Source organism: Tupaia chinensis, unplaced genomic scaffold (assembly GCF_000334495.1).
Source record: "Tupaia chinensis unplaced genomic scaffold, TupChi_1.0 Scaffold144602_1, whole genome shotgun sequence".
NCBI lineage: Eukaryota > Metazoa > Chordata > Mammalia > Scandentia > Tupaiidae > Tupaia > Tupaia belangeri.
In genome coordinates, this window is record NW_006204462.1 from 1,655,955 (window position 1) to 1,669,095 (window position 13,141).

The window sequence follows — 13,141 nt, forward strand, 5'->3', positions numbered from 1 at the left end:
TCCCGCCGCCTGATGTGGCGCCTTCGGGACAGGCTGCTGTCGGTAGCAGAGCACCGGGAGATCTTCCCCAACCTGCACAGAGTCCTGCCCCGGTCCTGGCAGGTGCTGGAGGAGCTGCACTTCCAACCTCCACAGGCGCAGCGGCTCTGGCTGAGCTGGTGGGACTCTGCGAGACTGGGCCTGCAGGCGGGTCTGACGGAGGACCGGCTGCAGAGCGCCCTCTCCTACCTGCATGAGAGCGGCAAGCTGCTGTACTTCGAGGACAGCCCGGCCCTCAAGGAGCATGTCTTCCACAACCTCACTCGCCTCATTGACATCCTCAATGTCTTCTTCCAGAGGGATGCATCTCTGCTGCTGCATAAGCTGCTCCTGGGGACCGAGGGTGAGGGTGAGGGGGATGGCTCCGTGGCAGTGGGACTGCCCAGCCCAAGCCAGGACATGCTCCGGGCCACCCAGCTCCACCATTACGTGGAGGGCTTCCTGCTGCATGGGCTCTTGCCAGCTCATGCCATTCGGTTGCTGCTGAAGCCTCACGTGCAGGCCCAGCAGGATTTGCAGCTGCTCCTGGAGCTGCTGGAGAAGATGGGCCTCTGCTACTGCCTCAACAAGCCCAAGGGCAAGCCTCCGAATGGGGCCACGGCCTGGTACAAGTTCCCGTGCTACGTGCAGAACGAGGTGCCCCATGCAGAGGCCTGGATTAACGGGACCAACCTGGCCGGACAGTCTTTTGTGGCTGAGCAGCTGCAGATTGAATATAGCTTTCCCTTCACCTTTCCACCTGGGCTGTTTGCACGCTACAGTGTCCAGATCAACAGCCACGTAGTGCACAGGTCGGACGGAAAATTTCAGATCTTTGCGTACAGAGGCAAGGTTCCTGTGGTGGTGAGTTACAGACCTGCCAAGGGCGTCCTGCAGCCAGACACCCTGTCCATTGCCAGCCACGCTTCACTACCAAACATATGGACCGCGTGGCAAGCCATCACCCCACTGGTGGAGGAGCTGAATGCCCTGCTGCAGGAGTGGCCCGGCCTACACTACGCTGTGCACATTCTCTGCTCCAAGTGCCTTAAGAGAGGGTCGCCCAACCCACACGCTTTCCCAGGTACGTGCAGGCGCCGGGCCCTGGGGAGACACTGACTTCTCGTTTGGCAGATTGTCTGCTGGACCTCACAGGTCGTCCAGGAAACCTTTTCAAGGCCAGTTCTGGGAGGTTGGGGACAAGCCGAAGGCACAAAGCTGGGCGACGTGGGCGCGGCCCCTTCAGACTGGACCTCCAGAGAGCTCCAGTCCAGATGTCACTGAGCTCCTTTCCCTCTTCTGGAGGAAGCCCACAGCTCATGGAAGGGAATCTTGGGTCATGGAAGGGAATTTCAGATGGCTGAACAGAGGCAAGGTGGTGCCTGACAGCCTTTGCTTGAGCCTTGGCTGGACTCAGGGATGGGCTAGACGGGCCTCAGGGCGGGTGTGACATCCAGGTGTCTGTCGCCAGGCCCCTTTGTGTAAATTCAGGGTGTAAGCGTAAAGTAAAAAATTACTGCTCTTTCCTTTGGAAATTCCAGAGAGGAGCCTCTTGTAACCGCAGTGAGTAATGCAGAACAAAGGCCATTTCAGACTGCGGCGGCTGTCCTGCATCCTGCTCCACTGGGTATACTTGCTGGCACGAGTGGGCGGGTCCCCAGACCTCCGAGGGAGAGTCCTTGGGGGTGTCCTGACTGCTGGGGCTGCGTGGCCACCTGCAGTCGGTTTCTAGGTGAAGTGTTTAGAGGATGGCGCTTGCTGGCTTTGCTTTCTAGGACAGAGAGGGGCATGAAGCTGACAAGGGTCTTGGGGAGTATTTCCAACAGCCTGTCCCACTTCCTTTAAACCATTTTAGGGGGTGGGAGAATGACGGGTTGTCGGAGATTTTTTATTTTTTAAAGTAATTATTCGTTATTGTTATTATTACTTAAATTCAGCGAGAGAGAGAGAGAGACAGAAAGAGAGAGAGAGAGAATGTGGGGAAGCAGGCTGCCAGGTCTCAGACTGAACCCTGACTGGCCATGTGGGAGTCCAGCGCTTGACCAGCATGCTACCTGCCAGCCCCCAGATTTTATTTTATTTTTTAAGACTTTTTTAGAGCTATCTTAGGTTTACATTAAAACTGAGCCCAAGGACAGATATATTTCCATGTAACCACTGCCCAGTGCACACACCCTGGAGTGGTACATTTGTTCCAATCGGTGAACCTACGTGACACGTCCTTGTCCCCAGGGCCCTCAGTTACTTGGGCTCACTCGTGGTGGGGCCCAGCTGTGGAGTGGGCAGATGCACAGTGACATGTCTGCACTGCTGTTTTCACAGTCCTTTCCCGGCCCCGAAAGCCCTGCCCCTCCGCACCCCACCTCCGGCACCGGCTGGCCTTTCTGCTGTCTCCATAGCTTACCTTTCCCTCGTCTGGGGTTTTCATTTGAGCGGGTTAATGGGTATCAGACGAGTCTAGTTGGGAAAGTGTCTGTTTTCTTATTCTTTAATAACCGAGTGTGTGGAGCGGGCGTGGTTAACCCCCTTCCAAGTGTCTTATGCAAAAACCAAACGATAGTGCATTCTCGTTCCTCACCTGAGTCCCCACCCCAGGACACACTGGGAGACGGTGAGGTGGAGCCTGTACCCGACCATCGTCCTGGTCAGAGTGCCAGCAAGCGAGCAGAGCACAATAGTGTCAGAAAGGATCAGGTGCCCGTATTTCCGAAGGCGGCCCCTTGCTGTTGCCCTAGATCTTCCTGGGTTTAATTCTTCAGCTTGAAATAAAACCCACTATATTCAGTTACTGGCCATCCGAGCCTCTATTCTGTGGTTTTCCGAGCTCTGTCACTGTATACTTTTTATTTGCTATTTCATTTTACTTATGCAAGCTGAATACTTCTTTATCATGCCACTAAACTGACGCAGTGGCTGGAGTTACATTTCACAGGGCAGGTTATCTAAGGAGCCACCCGCAGCCAGTTCTTGGTCCACAGATGAAGTGTTGATGGAACGATTTGTTACCAAGGGAGATGCGACTGTCACCTGGGTGGAGATGTATGCTGGGGAGTCCTGAGACTCCAGTGTGGACTGTGCGGCCGGGCTTTCTCCTAAACGCAGCTCTTTATTTTTGATCATTTAGCAGTTGTGAATTCCACGAACAGCTTGTACCAAGATGCAGAAATAAGCTCATTCTTGTTTTCTTTTGGCTGTTTATTTGCCTTTCAAAAAAGGCGCACCTGGTTTATAATTCAGGCTTTAAGAGATTATTTTTCCAACATGAAAAACAAATGGTTGAAAAGTTGTGATGTTATCTTATATATCGAATAGGAGTCCTCAGCTGTCTCCGTACATTTCTCTTTTGTTTGTACTCAGAGAGATGAGGTATCCTTTTTGGTTTGTTTCAGATTGTATTTCTTCCAAAAAGAATAGGGCACAGAGAATGGAGATATTAGTATATTTTTCATTTCATCAGTATGGAAAAGCACACTCAGCTCGCTCATAGAATTCTGTGACCGCTCCGTCATATTTGCCTATTGTAGCTGTCTTGTGTTAGTAATTGTCACAGTTTTGAAAAACTTGGTAAGGGTGAAGTAGTGAAAGCCGGGGGTGATGCAGGCACAGAGTTCTGCTGTTGGCGTTCAGTTAGAGCATGGGTTAGAAATGCATTCACTGAGTCACTGGGTCCGAAAATTATTTTTTCATTCAATACAAACCTTTTAATCTCTTGGTATCCTGTTGTCTTCTTCAAAAGAGGCCTTTGCCATGGGGCACGTGTACTCACCGGAGATACAGCGAGAGACAGACAGAAGGGCCATTAAAAAGATTGGTTACTTAGTTTTACACTTTATTAAAGTATGAAGTTGTCCTGTTAGTTGTAATAATTTAATGCAATAGTGAAAAAACTGGATTTTAATTTTGTTAACGTTGGAACTTAAAGTAAGAATATTTAGCAAATCACAACATTTCCTTGGTCTTACACAGAAGAAACATAAAGTTGCACTTATATCTTTAAAAATGTTTTTATGTGGAAAGAGTTTGGCATTGCCCTGTCGAATTTCTGGGTCCTGCTGCACTGTGTGGCTGGACTTGGGAAGTGAAAACCTTGGGACTTTCCTTACTTGGTTTGCACAGGAAACGCAGTGTCTTAGAAGTGGTCAAGCAGCAGCCCCTGGCTTTAGAAGTTTTGTAAGCAGATGCAATTACACCAACAGAAAGAGCACTTACATACTTATTAAGACAGAGGCACTGAGAGACAGGAGATTCTTTTGGCAGGTCAGAGAGAGCTGTGAAGTCGGGCGTCCCGCGGCCAGGCTCCCAGTGCTGGGTCGGGCCTGTACTCCTGTCCAAGGGCACCCTTCCTCTCGTGGGCTATTTACTTATGCTTCTTGCTTTATCTGATTGAGGTGACTTTCGAGCAGAAAAGCCGAGTGCACCTGAGGTTCAATGCTGGACTGAGGAAGGCTAGGAGAGGCTGGACCCCAGCGACGGTGACGTTCAACCCTCGGTTCCCAGTAGCAGTTAGTCACTGGTGCGTGCTTTGAATCAGAAGATTGTGTCCTCGTGGTGGAACTTGTGTTGAATGTGAATTCTCACTAAATATCTTACTTCCAAAATTTTAAAAGTTATTTTTAAGAATAATGGGGAAGCTAGTCGAGTCGGTAGACTGTTTATATACAGTTTTTTTATATAGTTTTCTTTTCTTTCTTTTTCAAACATCTGCTATTGGAGGTGTGTGCTTCCTTTGGGGAGGAGGTCCCTGCGCAGTCCCTCCTCCATCTCTCTACCTTTCGGGATTTCTAGCAGTCAGTCAGAGTTGGCAAATGACTGGTTAGTCTTCCGTGTGAGAAACGTCTTCTTTGTGAATTGCGAGTCACGTGGGAGCTCCGCCCCGGTCCCAGGTGGTGCTGAATGGTGGGCAGGGCTGCTGGGTGCTGCGCCCCTGCCCCGCCCTCAAGTGGGTCCTTCCTTCTGACACTGGACAAAGCAAAATTCTCACCTTACTGTGTCTGAGTGTTAAGAGTTCCCGGCATTTGAGCATGACTCAGTTGTTTGGACTGAAGTAGTCACTGTCGTCTCATAAAGGGTGTTCAGCGTCTTTTCTGATCTATCTTCAGTAATATTGGTGCCTCTTGGCTTTTGTTTTTGTGAACATTCTTCTTTGAACTCTCTGTAACTTTGTTTTTTATGGAAATCAAAACCGCAATTGGGCAGTGGAGGAAAGGAGTACTCTGCAGAGTAGAATTCAAAGATGAGGAGGCTTTGGGATGTTAGGGTATTTTGAGTGCTCCTTTTTTAAACTCTAGAGCAGGGTCTTAAGTCCCTCCCTGCCACGTGAATTACAGTTTCCTGGAGAAAGTATTCGTTCATTGACAGAGAAATCGTTTCCTCTGAGGTCACTCCTCGCTCTCCCTGGTGCAGCTCCTGTTTTAGCTTCTACTCCTCGACTTCATCTTCACAGCTGGAATGCATGCAGGGTGTCCTCCTGGGGTGTTTGGGCTGGTTCAGAAGATCGTGCTTGAGTCTGTGACGAGGGGAGGTGCTTCTGCCACTGCACCTGGACGGGAGGTGGAATGGACATTCAGGGCACTTTCTCCACCCCCTGCCCTACTTCTCCCGTGGGAGCCTGATTTGCTCAGGACCTGAGGAGCCACCCACTAGGGCCCCTTGGTTGTTGTGTTTCCTGAGAACCATGGGTGGAGGCTTGCCTCGTCTTTTGCCTCCTCCCACCCCCACTCCCCACCTTGCAGCAGCCACTGTGGAGTGGAGAACTGCCCCAGCTGCCCACTCTATGCACATGTGCTGGTCAGGCCCACTCAGGGCAGGCCCAGCGGGGCTCAGCTTTTCTGACAGCGAAGCCTGCTGCTGGGTGGTTGGTGCACTCACCACCCTCTGAGGGCTGCGGCCTTTGCTTGGCCAGGACAGACCAGAAGGCCTCGCCTGGGCTGCGTTCCTCAGTGACAGCTCGGCCTTTGCGACACTGACCCTCTGTGGGACCCAGAGTGCCTGACGACCTGTCCTTAGTGCTCCGTGGCATCCCTCCCACGTGGGGAGTGGCAGTGATGGGTCCCTGCTCTGACCTGGAGCCCTGCCGCCCTCTGCAGGGCCTGGAGGAGCTGGACAGTGGAAGGCCCAGGGCACGTGGGTCACCTGGATGATGCCCACGTGCTGGTGCTCCTCAGTTCCTGACAGGGCCTGGGGTGTTGTGATGGCCTCTGCGAGGGAAGTGGATACGGCTGTATTCCTGCCCTCCAGGACGTCTGACCTGGCTAGCGGGAGGGCAAGGTGGACGGGGTGTGGGATCCAGCTCCAGAAAGCCTTCTGCCTGGCCTCGCGTTGGCTCCCTGTGGGGCTGCGGATGGCAGAGCTGATGGTGCCAGCTCCCGTCTAGCCCAGCGCCTGTTCTCCCTGACCATGGTCTCTGAGAGGGCTGGTAGGAGAGTAGGAGGGGCGCGGGCAGGCAGGAGGGGCAGGCAGGCATCGGGGTCTTGCCTCCCTTCTCCGGCCTCCTTGCCTCCCAGAAGCATGTGCCACCTTGACTAAGGCCCTGCGGGTTTGGCGCTGGGAGTCCTCAGAGGCATCCCCAGTTGTGGGCAGGGCAGGTCCCCGCATGCCATGTGCTGCAGAGGTTCCCAGACACCACTGCCAGTTTGCCTGGCTTATTTGAAGAGGGAGGAAAGGAAACACTCTGAATTATTTTTATTTTTGGCACTAGCTGCTTGAAAACATTTCTCATTTTTCCTTCCTCAATATGATGGCTTAGTTGAAAATAGTGGAACTTATATTATTATTTTTTTTTATAAAGATTTTTCCTATAGGGTGTGGGCTCTTGCCAGAAAGACAGAGAGAGAGAGAGAGAGAGAGAGAGAGAGAGAGAGAGACAGAAAGAGAGAAAACATCCCCCTAGGGGGGATGGCCACGCCACAGTCCCTTCTCTTCCATTCTCCTCTTGGTATTTCCTTGGGCACGCATGCACACAGGCCTGGTGTGAGTTTAAGCCACTGGGTCCGGGACTCAAACTGTGGTCTACTACATGGGAATCCAGTGACATAGCCGTTACACCAACTGCTGGTTCCCAGTGGACCTTATTTTTAAAGCATAAGTCACTGAGCAGCTACCAACAGCTTTCTCTAGCCCTAGATTTATGGAGGCAGAGATCGAATGCAGAGGTGCAAGTTGGAGAAGAGGCAGGGTGTGGGTCGGCTTGGGTGATGGGTCCACAGGCCATCGGAGGCTGTTCCTTCCCCGTGGAGGCTGTTCCAGCTGTGTCCTTGAAGGAGAGAAGGAGGAGGGCTATTGGAACTGCCTCGTGGATCCCCTGCCTGTCTTTCTGCCCTCGAGCGAGCCCCCAATGCCCCAGCTGGGGACATATTTGCCAGGCGCTTGGTGGCTGTCCTGCCAGTGCCACTAACCTCAGAAGAGCGGGCTCCTGGGTGGGGCCTGAGGTGCCACATGGTGGGGGGACCTTCCTGCTGCTGGCCAGAGGGCACGTGTAGGACCCAGGGCTGTGAGGAACTGGGCTGATGCGGACCGTGGGGAGGCTCAGACTTCGTGGGGCTGCCACTCCGTCCACACGGGCTCTTCACTCGAGTTTGGTTGGTGCTCCTGGCCCTGGCGGGGAGCAGAAGGGGCGTGAGCATGCCAGGGCAGGCCGGGCAGGACCATGTTGTGTGGCCGTGCTTGGTGCTGCCCAGAGCCCTGTAGTGCTTGCTGTGGGAAGCTGGCATGGGAGAGGGCGCCATGCCTGACCCTGGCTGTGGGGTGCCATTGTCGATCCTTGTACGTGTGGATAAAAGAAAGTCACCTGCATACTTACGAAGTTACTGGGAAGGCAAAGCCCAGCTTTGAGTTGTTCCAGAAAAATAAGACCATCCTGAGGAAAACTGCAGCTTCAAGTTCTCTTGGGGGGGCGCGGGCTGGTGAGGAGCAGGCCAGGCCATTCTTCTTGGTGACTTTCAGTCTGGATCATTGGTTTGTTTGCAAGAAATCTTTTTTTTTTTTTTTTTTTGAGAGGTTTTTGCTATAGGGCACGTGCACTCACCAGAAAGACAGAGAAACAGAGACAGAAAGCGAGAAATCACCCCCCCAGGGGGATGACCACGCTGCAATCCCTTCTCCTCCGTTCTCCTCTCAGGATCTTGGGCATGCATGCACACATGCCCGACATGAGTTTAAAGCCACCGGGTCCGGGATGCGAACCGCGGTCAACTACATGGGAGTCCAGCGACATAGCCATTACGCTAACTGCTGGTCACTGTAAGAAATCTTGAGAAGATGCTGAGGGGAACATGCACGTTACCCGGGGGTTTCCGAACGCTGGCAGAACTACCCTTTCGGAGGAGGAGAAGGTGGTCAGGAGCCTGCTCTGGCCGCTGTGCGTGGGCTGCTCCTCCCCGGGGCTGAGTCATCACCCTGGGGCACTGAGGACTGCACGGGTTGGGCGAGCCGGACCTGCATCACAGTGACACCCGTGACGCTGCCAGGGACCTCTGCTGAGGGCCGCCTGGCCAGGTGCTTGCTGTCAGCATATTAACTGCTGAGAGGGTTGAAGAGTTAGTGTCCTCAGGCACTCCCTACCCCTGAGATAAAGCGTGTGCACTTAACATGGAATCGGTCCCAGCCTTCAAGCAGAGCACGTGCATGCATGTATGAGATGGAGTGGAGGACCCTCCACAGGTCTGGTCCCTGTGCGCCCCCTTCTTCCTGTCCCACGCACCTGGCCCTCACACCCTCGTGTACCTGCCTGGTGTGTTTCAGGGTCACTGGGCTGGGGTCTGCGTCATGGCTACTTCTCTCGAGCAGCATGTTAGACCGCCGTGGAATGGTGTGCTTATTTCGTGAGAGACAGGAGAACCCCTTACAGGTCTTCATGCCGTCTCCTGCCCTCCTCGCCTGCGGGATTGCAGGCTCGTGCAGGGCATCTGGCACGTGCAGGGTGACCTGGGGACACGAGCCCAGGGCCTGCGCATGTGCATTGGCCTTGGGCGTCGCTGCTATGGCCAGTGCGCTGGCTGGTGCCGACTTGGAGAATAAAGCAGGCCGATTTCCCGACTCCCGTCCTCCTCTCCCTCTCTCCTTTTGCCTTTTTCTAAAAGGGAGGTCTCCAAGGTAATGGAGGGGCCAGCAGAAGGCGTAATGGTTACCTCACTGGACTGCCACATGGCCGACTGAGGTCTGAGTTCCGGTCCAGTAGCTTAAAAATCACGCCAGGTGTGTGTGCGTACCCAGGATCCTGGGAGGAGAATGGAGGAGAAGGGATTGCGGTGTGGCCATCTCCCCAGGGGTGATTTCTCACTTTCCCTCTCACTGTCTCTGTCTCTTTCTATCTAGCAAGTGCACACACCTTAAGGCAAAACCTCTTAAAAAAAAAGAAGAGTAATAGAGAAAGAAAAGTGGTGTGCATGGTGCCTGTGCTGTGAGAGCTGCCAGGAGGGGCCACACGTAGTGAGACCTGGTGGGGAGGAGAGGGTGAGTCTGTGCATGTGGGAAGTGAGGTGCTCTGACACGGCTGGGACGGTGTGCAGACGGTGGAAGGCTGGTCCGAAACCTGCAGTCCCAAGCTCAGGGAATTCACTGAACTTCCAAACCTCAATTTCAAGACATTAAACCTCCCCTGTGGAGGACAGTTCAGTGGGCTGGAGTAGGCGTGTGTGCCTAGAAGCACCGAGTGTGTGGATGCTGCAACCGGGAAGTCACTGCTTCATCTCATCTACCTGTGAGAACTGGGGACGCTGGCCACCACCAAGCCGGGCCGCACACCTCCTAGACAGCACTGTCCAGCAGGGCCATGTAGGCGGTGGGATTGATTCACGGCTGGGCAAGGGGCAGGGGTTCTGGGTGCTTAGACTCAGAGTCACATGGTTAGGCTGTTTCAGCGTGTGCTGGTCGCTTTCCTCTACCAGTGGAGGAGAGCGTTGGCCCTCTGATCCCGAGGACTGCCGAGAACACTGACGTGGCTCCACCGGCCACTCACCAGAAAGACAGAGAAACAGAGACAGAAAGCGAGAAATCACCCCCCCAGGGGGATGACCACGCTGCAATCCCTTCTCCTCCGTTCTCCTCTCAGGATCTTGGGCATGCATGCACACATGCCCGACATGAGTTTAAAGCCACCGGGTCCGGGATGCGAACCGCGGTCAACTACATGGGAGTCCAGCGACATAGCCATTACGCTAACTGCTGGTCACTGTAAGAAATCTTGAGAAGATGCTGAGGGGAACATGCACGTTACCCGGGGGTTTCCGAACGCTGGCAGAACTACCCTTTCGGAGGAGGAGAAGGTGGTCAGGAGCCTGCTCTGGCCGCTGTGCGTGGGCTGCTCCTCCCCGGGGCTGAGTCATCACCCTGGGGCACTGAGGACTGCACGGGTTGGGCGAGCCGGACCTGCATCACAGTGACACCCGTGACGCTGCCAGGGACCTCTGCTGAGGGCCGCCTGGCCAGGTGCTTGCTGTCAGCATATTAACTGCTGAGAGGGTTGAAGAGTTAGTGTCCTCAGGCACTCCCTACCCCTGAGATAAAGCGTGTGCACTTAACATGGAATCGGTCCCAGCCTTCAAGCAGAGCACGTGCATGCATGTATGAGATGGAGTGGAGGACCCTCCACAGGTCTGGTCCCTGTGCGCCCCCTTCTTCCTGTCCCACGCACCTGGCCCTCACACCCTCGTGTACCTGCCTGGTGTGTTTCAGGGTCACTGGGCTGGGGTCTGCGTCATGGCTACTTCTCTCGAGCAGCATGTTAGACCGCCGTGGAATGGTGTGCTTATTTCGTGAGAGACAGGAGAACCCCTTACAGGTCTTCATGCCGTCTCCTGCCCTCCTCGCCTGCGGGATTGCAGGCTCGTGCAGGGCATCTGGCACGTGCAGGGTGACCTGGGGACACGAGCCCAGGGCCTGCGCATGTGCATTGGCCTTGGGCGTCGCTGCTATGGCCAGTGCGCTGGCTGGTGCCGACTTGGAGAATAAAGCAGGCCGATTTCCCGACTCCCGTCCTCCTCTCCCTCTCTCCTTTTGCCTTTTTCTAAAAGGGAGGTCTCCAAGGTAATGGAGGGGCCAGCAGAAGGCGTAATGGTTACCTCACTGGACTGCCACATGGCCGACTGAGGTCTGAGTTCCGGTCCAGTAGCTTAAAAATCACGCCAGGTGTGTGTGCGTACCCAGGATCCTGGGAGGAGAATGGAGGAGAAGGGATTGCGGTGTGGCCGTCTCCCCAGGGGTGATTTCTCACTTTCCCTCTCACTGTCTCTGTCTCTTTCTATCTAGCAAGTGCACACACCTTAAGGCAAAACCTCTTAAAAAAAAAGAAGAGTAATAGAGAAAGAAAAGTGGTGTGCATGGTGCCTGTGCTGTGAGAGCTGCCAGGAGGGGCCACACGTAGTGAGACCTGGTGGGGAGGAGAGGGTGAGTCTGTGCATGTGGGAAGTGAGGTGCTCTGACACGGCTGGGACGGTGTGCAGACGGTGGAAGGCTGGTCCGAAACCTGCAGTCCCAAGCTCAGGGAATTCACTGAACTTCCAAACCTCAATTTCAAGACATTAAACCTCCCCTGTGGAGGACAGTTCAGTGGGCTGGAGTAGGCGTGTGTGCCTAGAAGCACCGAGTGTGTGGATGCTGCAACCGGGAAGTCACTGCTTCATCTCATCTACCTGTGAGAACTGGGGACGCTGGCCACCACCAAGCCGGGCCGCACACCTCCTAGACAGCACTGTCCAGCAGGGCCATGTAGGCGGTGGGATTGATTCACGGCTGGGCAAGGGGCAGGGGTTCTGGGTGCTTAGACTCAGAGTCACATGGTTAGGCTGTTTCAGCGTGTGCTGGTCGCTTTCCTCTACCAGTGGAGGAGAGCGTTGGCCCTCTGATCCCGAGGACTGCCGAGAACACTGACGTGGCTCCACCGGCCGTCAATAGAGCGGATTGTGGGTCTGACGCAGCATCTTACTGCAGATCACCTGTCTCACTCTGCTTCACGCTGTTCAGGGGCACTATAGGCTGGCAAAACTGTTCGTGTTTGCATTGTTTTAGCTTCCAGAGAACATTTGCACTCACCAGAGAGAGACAGAGAGAGAGGGAAGGAGGGAGGGGAGAAAGCCCTGTGAGCTGTGGTCACTCTGCACGTCTCTAGTTTTTCCACCCGTCAGGATTTGGGTGTGCACAGGATTTGGTGTGATGCACACACACCCGTCGGGATTTGGGTGCACACACACACACACACACACACACATACCTATTCGGATTTGGGAATGCATGCATGCACACACACCTGGCATGTTTTTCAAGCCATTGGGACCAGGGCTCAGACCGTGGTTGGCCGTGGGGATCCAGCCCCACACCCGATAGGCCACGGGGATCCGGCCCCACACCTGCTATGCCGCGGGGACCCGCCCCCACACCCGCTAGGCGGCGGGGATCTTACCCCACACCCGCTAGGCCACAGTGCCCCGGCGCTCTCATTACTGTTGCAGCGCTGGAGGGGCCATGGATCTCGGGGCTGGGTGTGAGTCCCACGCCGGCAGTGGGTCCTATTCTATCATTGATCTGTCCCTCTTCTCCTCCTGACTGTCCAGGGAACCTGATCCCACTCGGATCACAGTCCTAGCAGTGTGACATTGTTCACGTTTTATGTTGCTTATATTTACATCCTTACTTGAAACCCTTGGAGTTTTTTTTTTTTTTTAAACCCTTGGAGTTTTGTGTCACATTTTAAAAACTGAAGCATCAGGCTGACCCATGGCCTAGAGGCTGAGGGAGCTGGACTCCTGTAGCTGACCACATGGTGGGAGTCCTAGCAGCTTGAAAACATCCGAGTGCATCTGTGCACACCCGGAACCCTGGAAGGAGGAGGAATGGAGGAGGGGCGTTTCACCATGGGTGTGCTGTCTCCCCTCTCTCACTCTGGTGAGTGTCCATGTCCTCTTGGAATAAGAGAAAAAAGGGGTAATATTGAACGTTGTAGCTTGGTGTTAGGTTCAAGGCTAGACTGCTGGGTTCCAGGCCCATTCCACCACGACTGGTTGTGTAGACTTGGGTGTTACAGTGGGGTCTGTCTGTGGGGAGGCCTGCCTGAGGGTCTATGAATACGATTTAAGTGCGGGTACAAATGACTGCAGGGGGAAGGGCTCAGCAGGGTTAGTTGCCCCCCCCC

General features: G+C 54.3%; 1 protein-coding gene across 1 annotated transcript in view; it reads left to right on the top strand.

The window, feature by feature from the left end:
* Positions 1 to 13,141, top strand: part of MFHAS1 (multifunctional ROCO family signaling regulator 1) — a gene marked incomplete at its 5' end in the record, with an annotated part of 57,556 nt that overhangs the window by 1,999 nt on the left and 42,416 nt on the right. Inside the window, 1 exon segment of the mRNA XM_006167206.2 lies at positions 33 to 1,102. Within this exon segment, the coding sequence (XP_006167268.2) occupies positions 33 to 1,102 (1,070 nt within the window).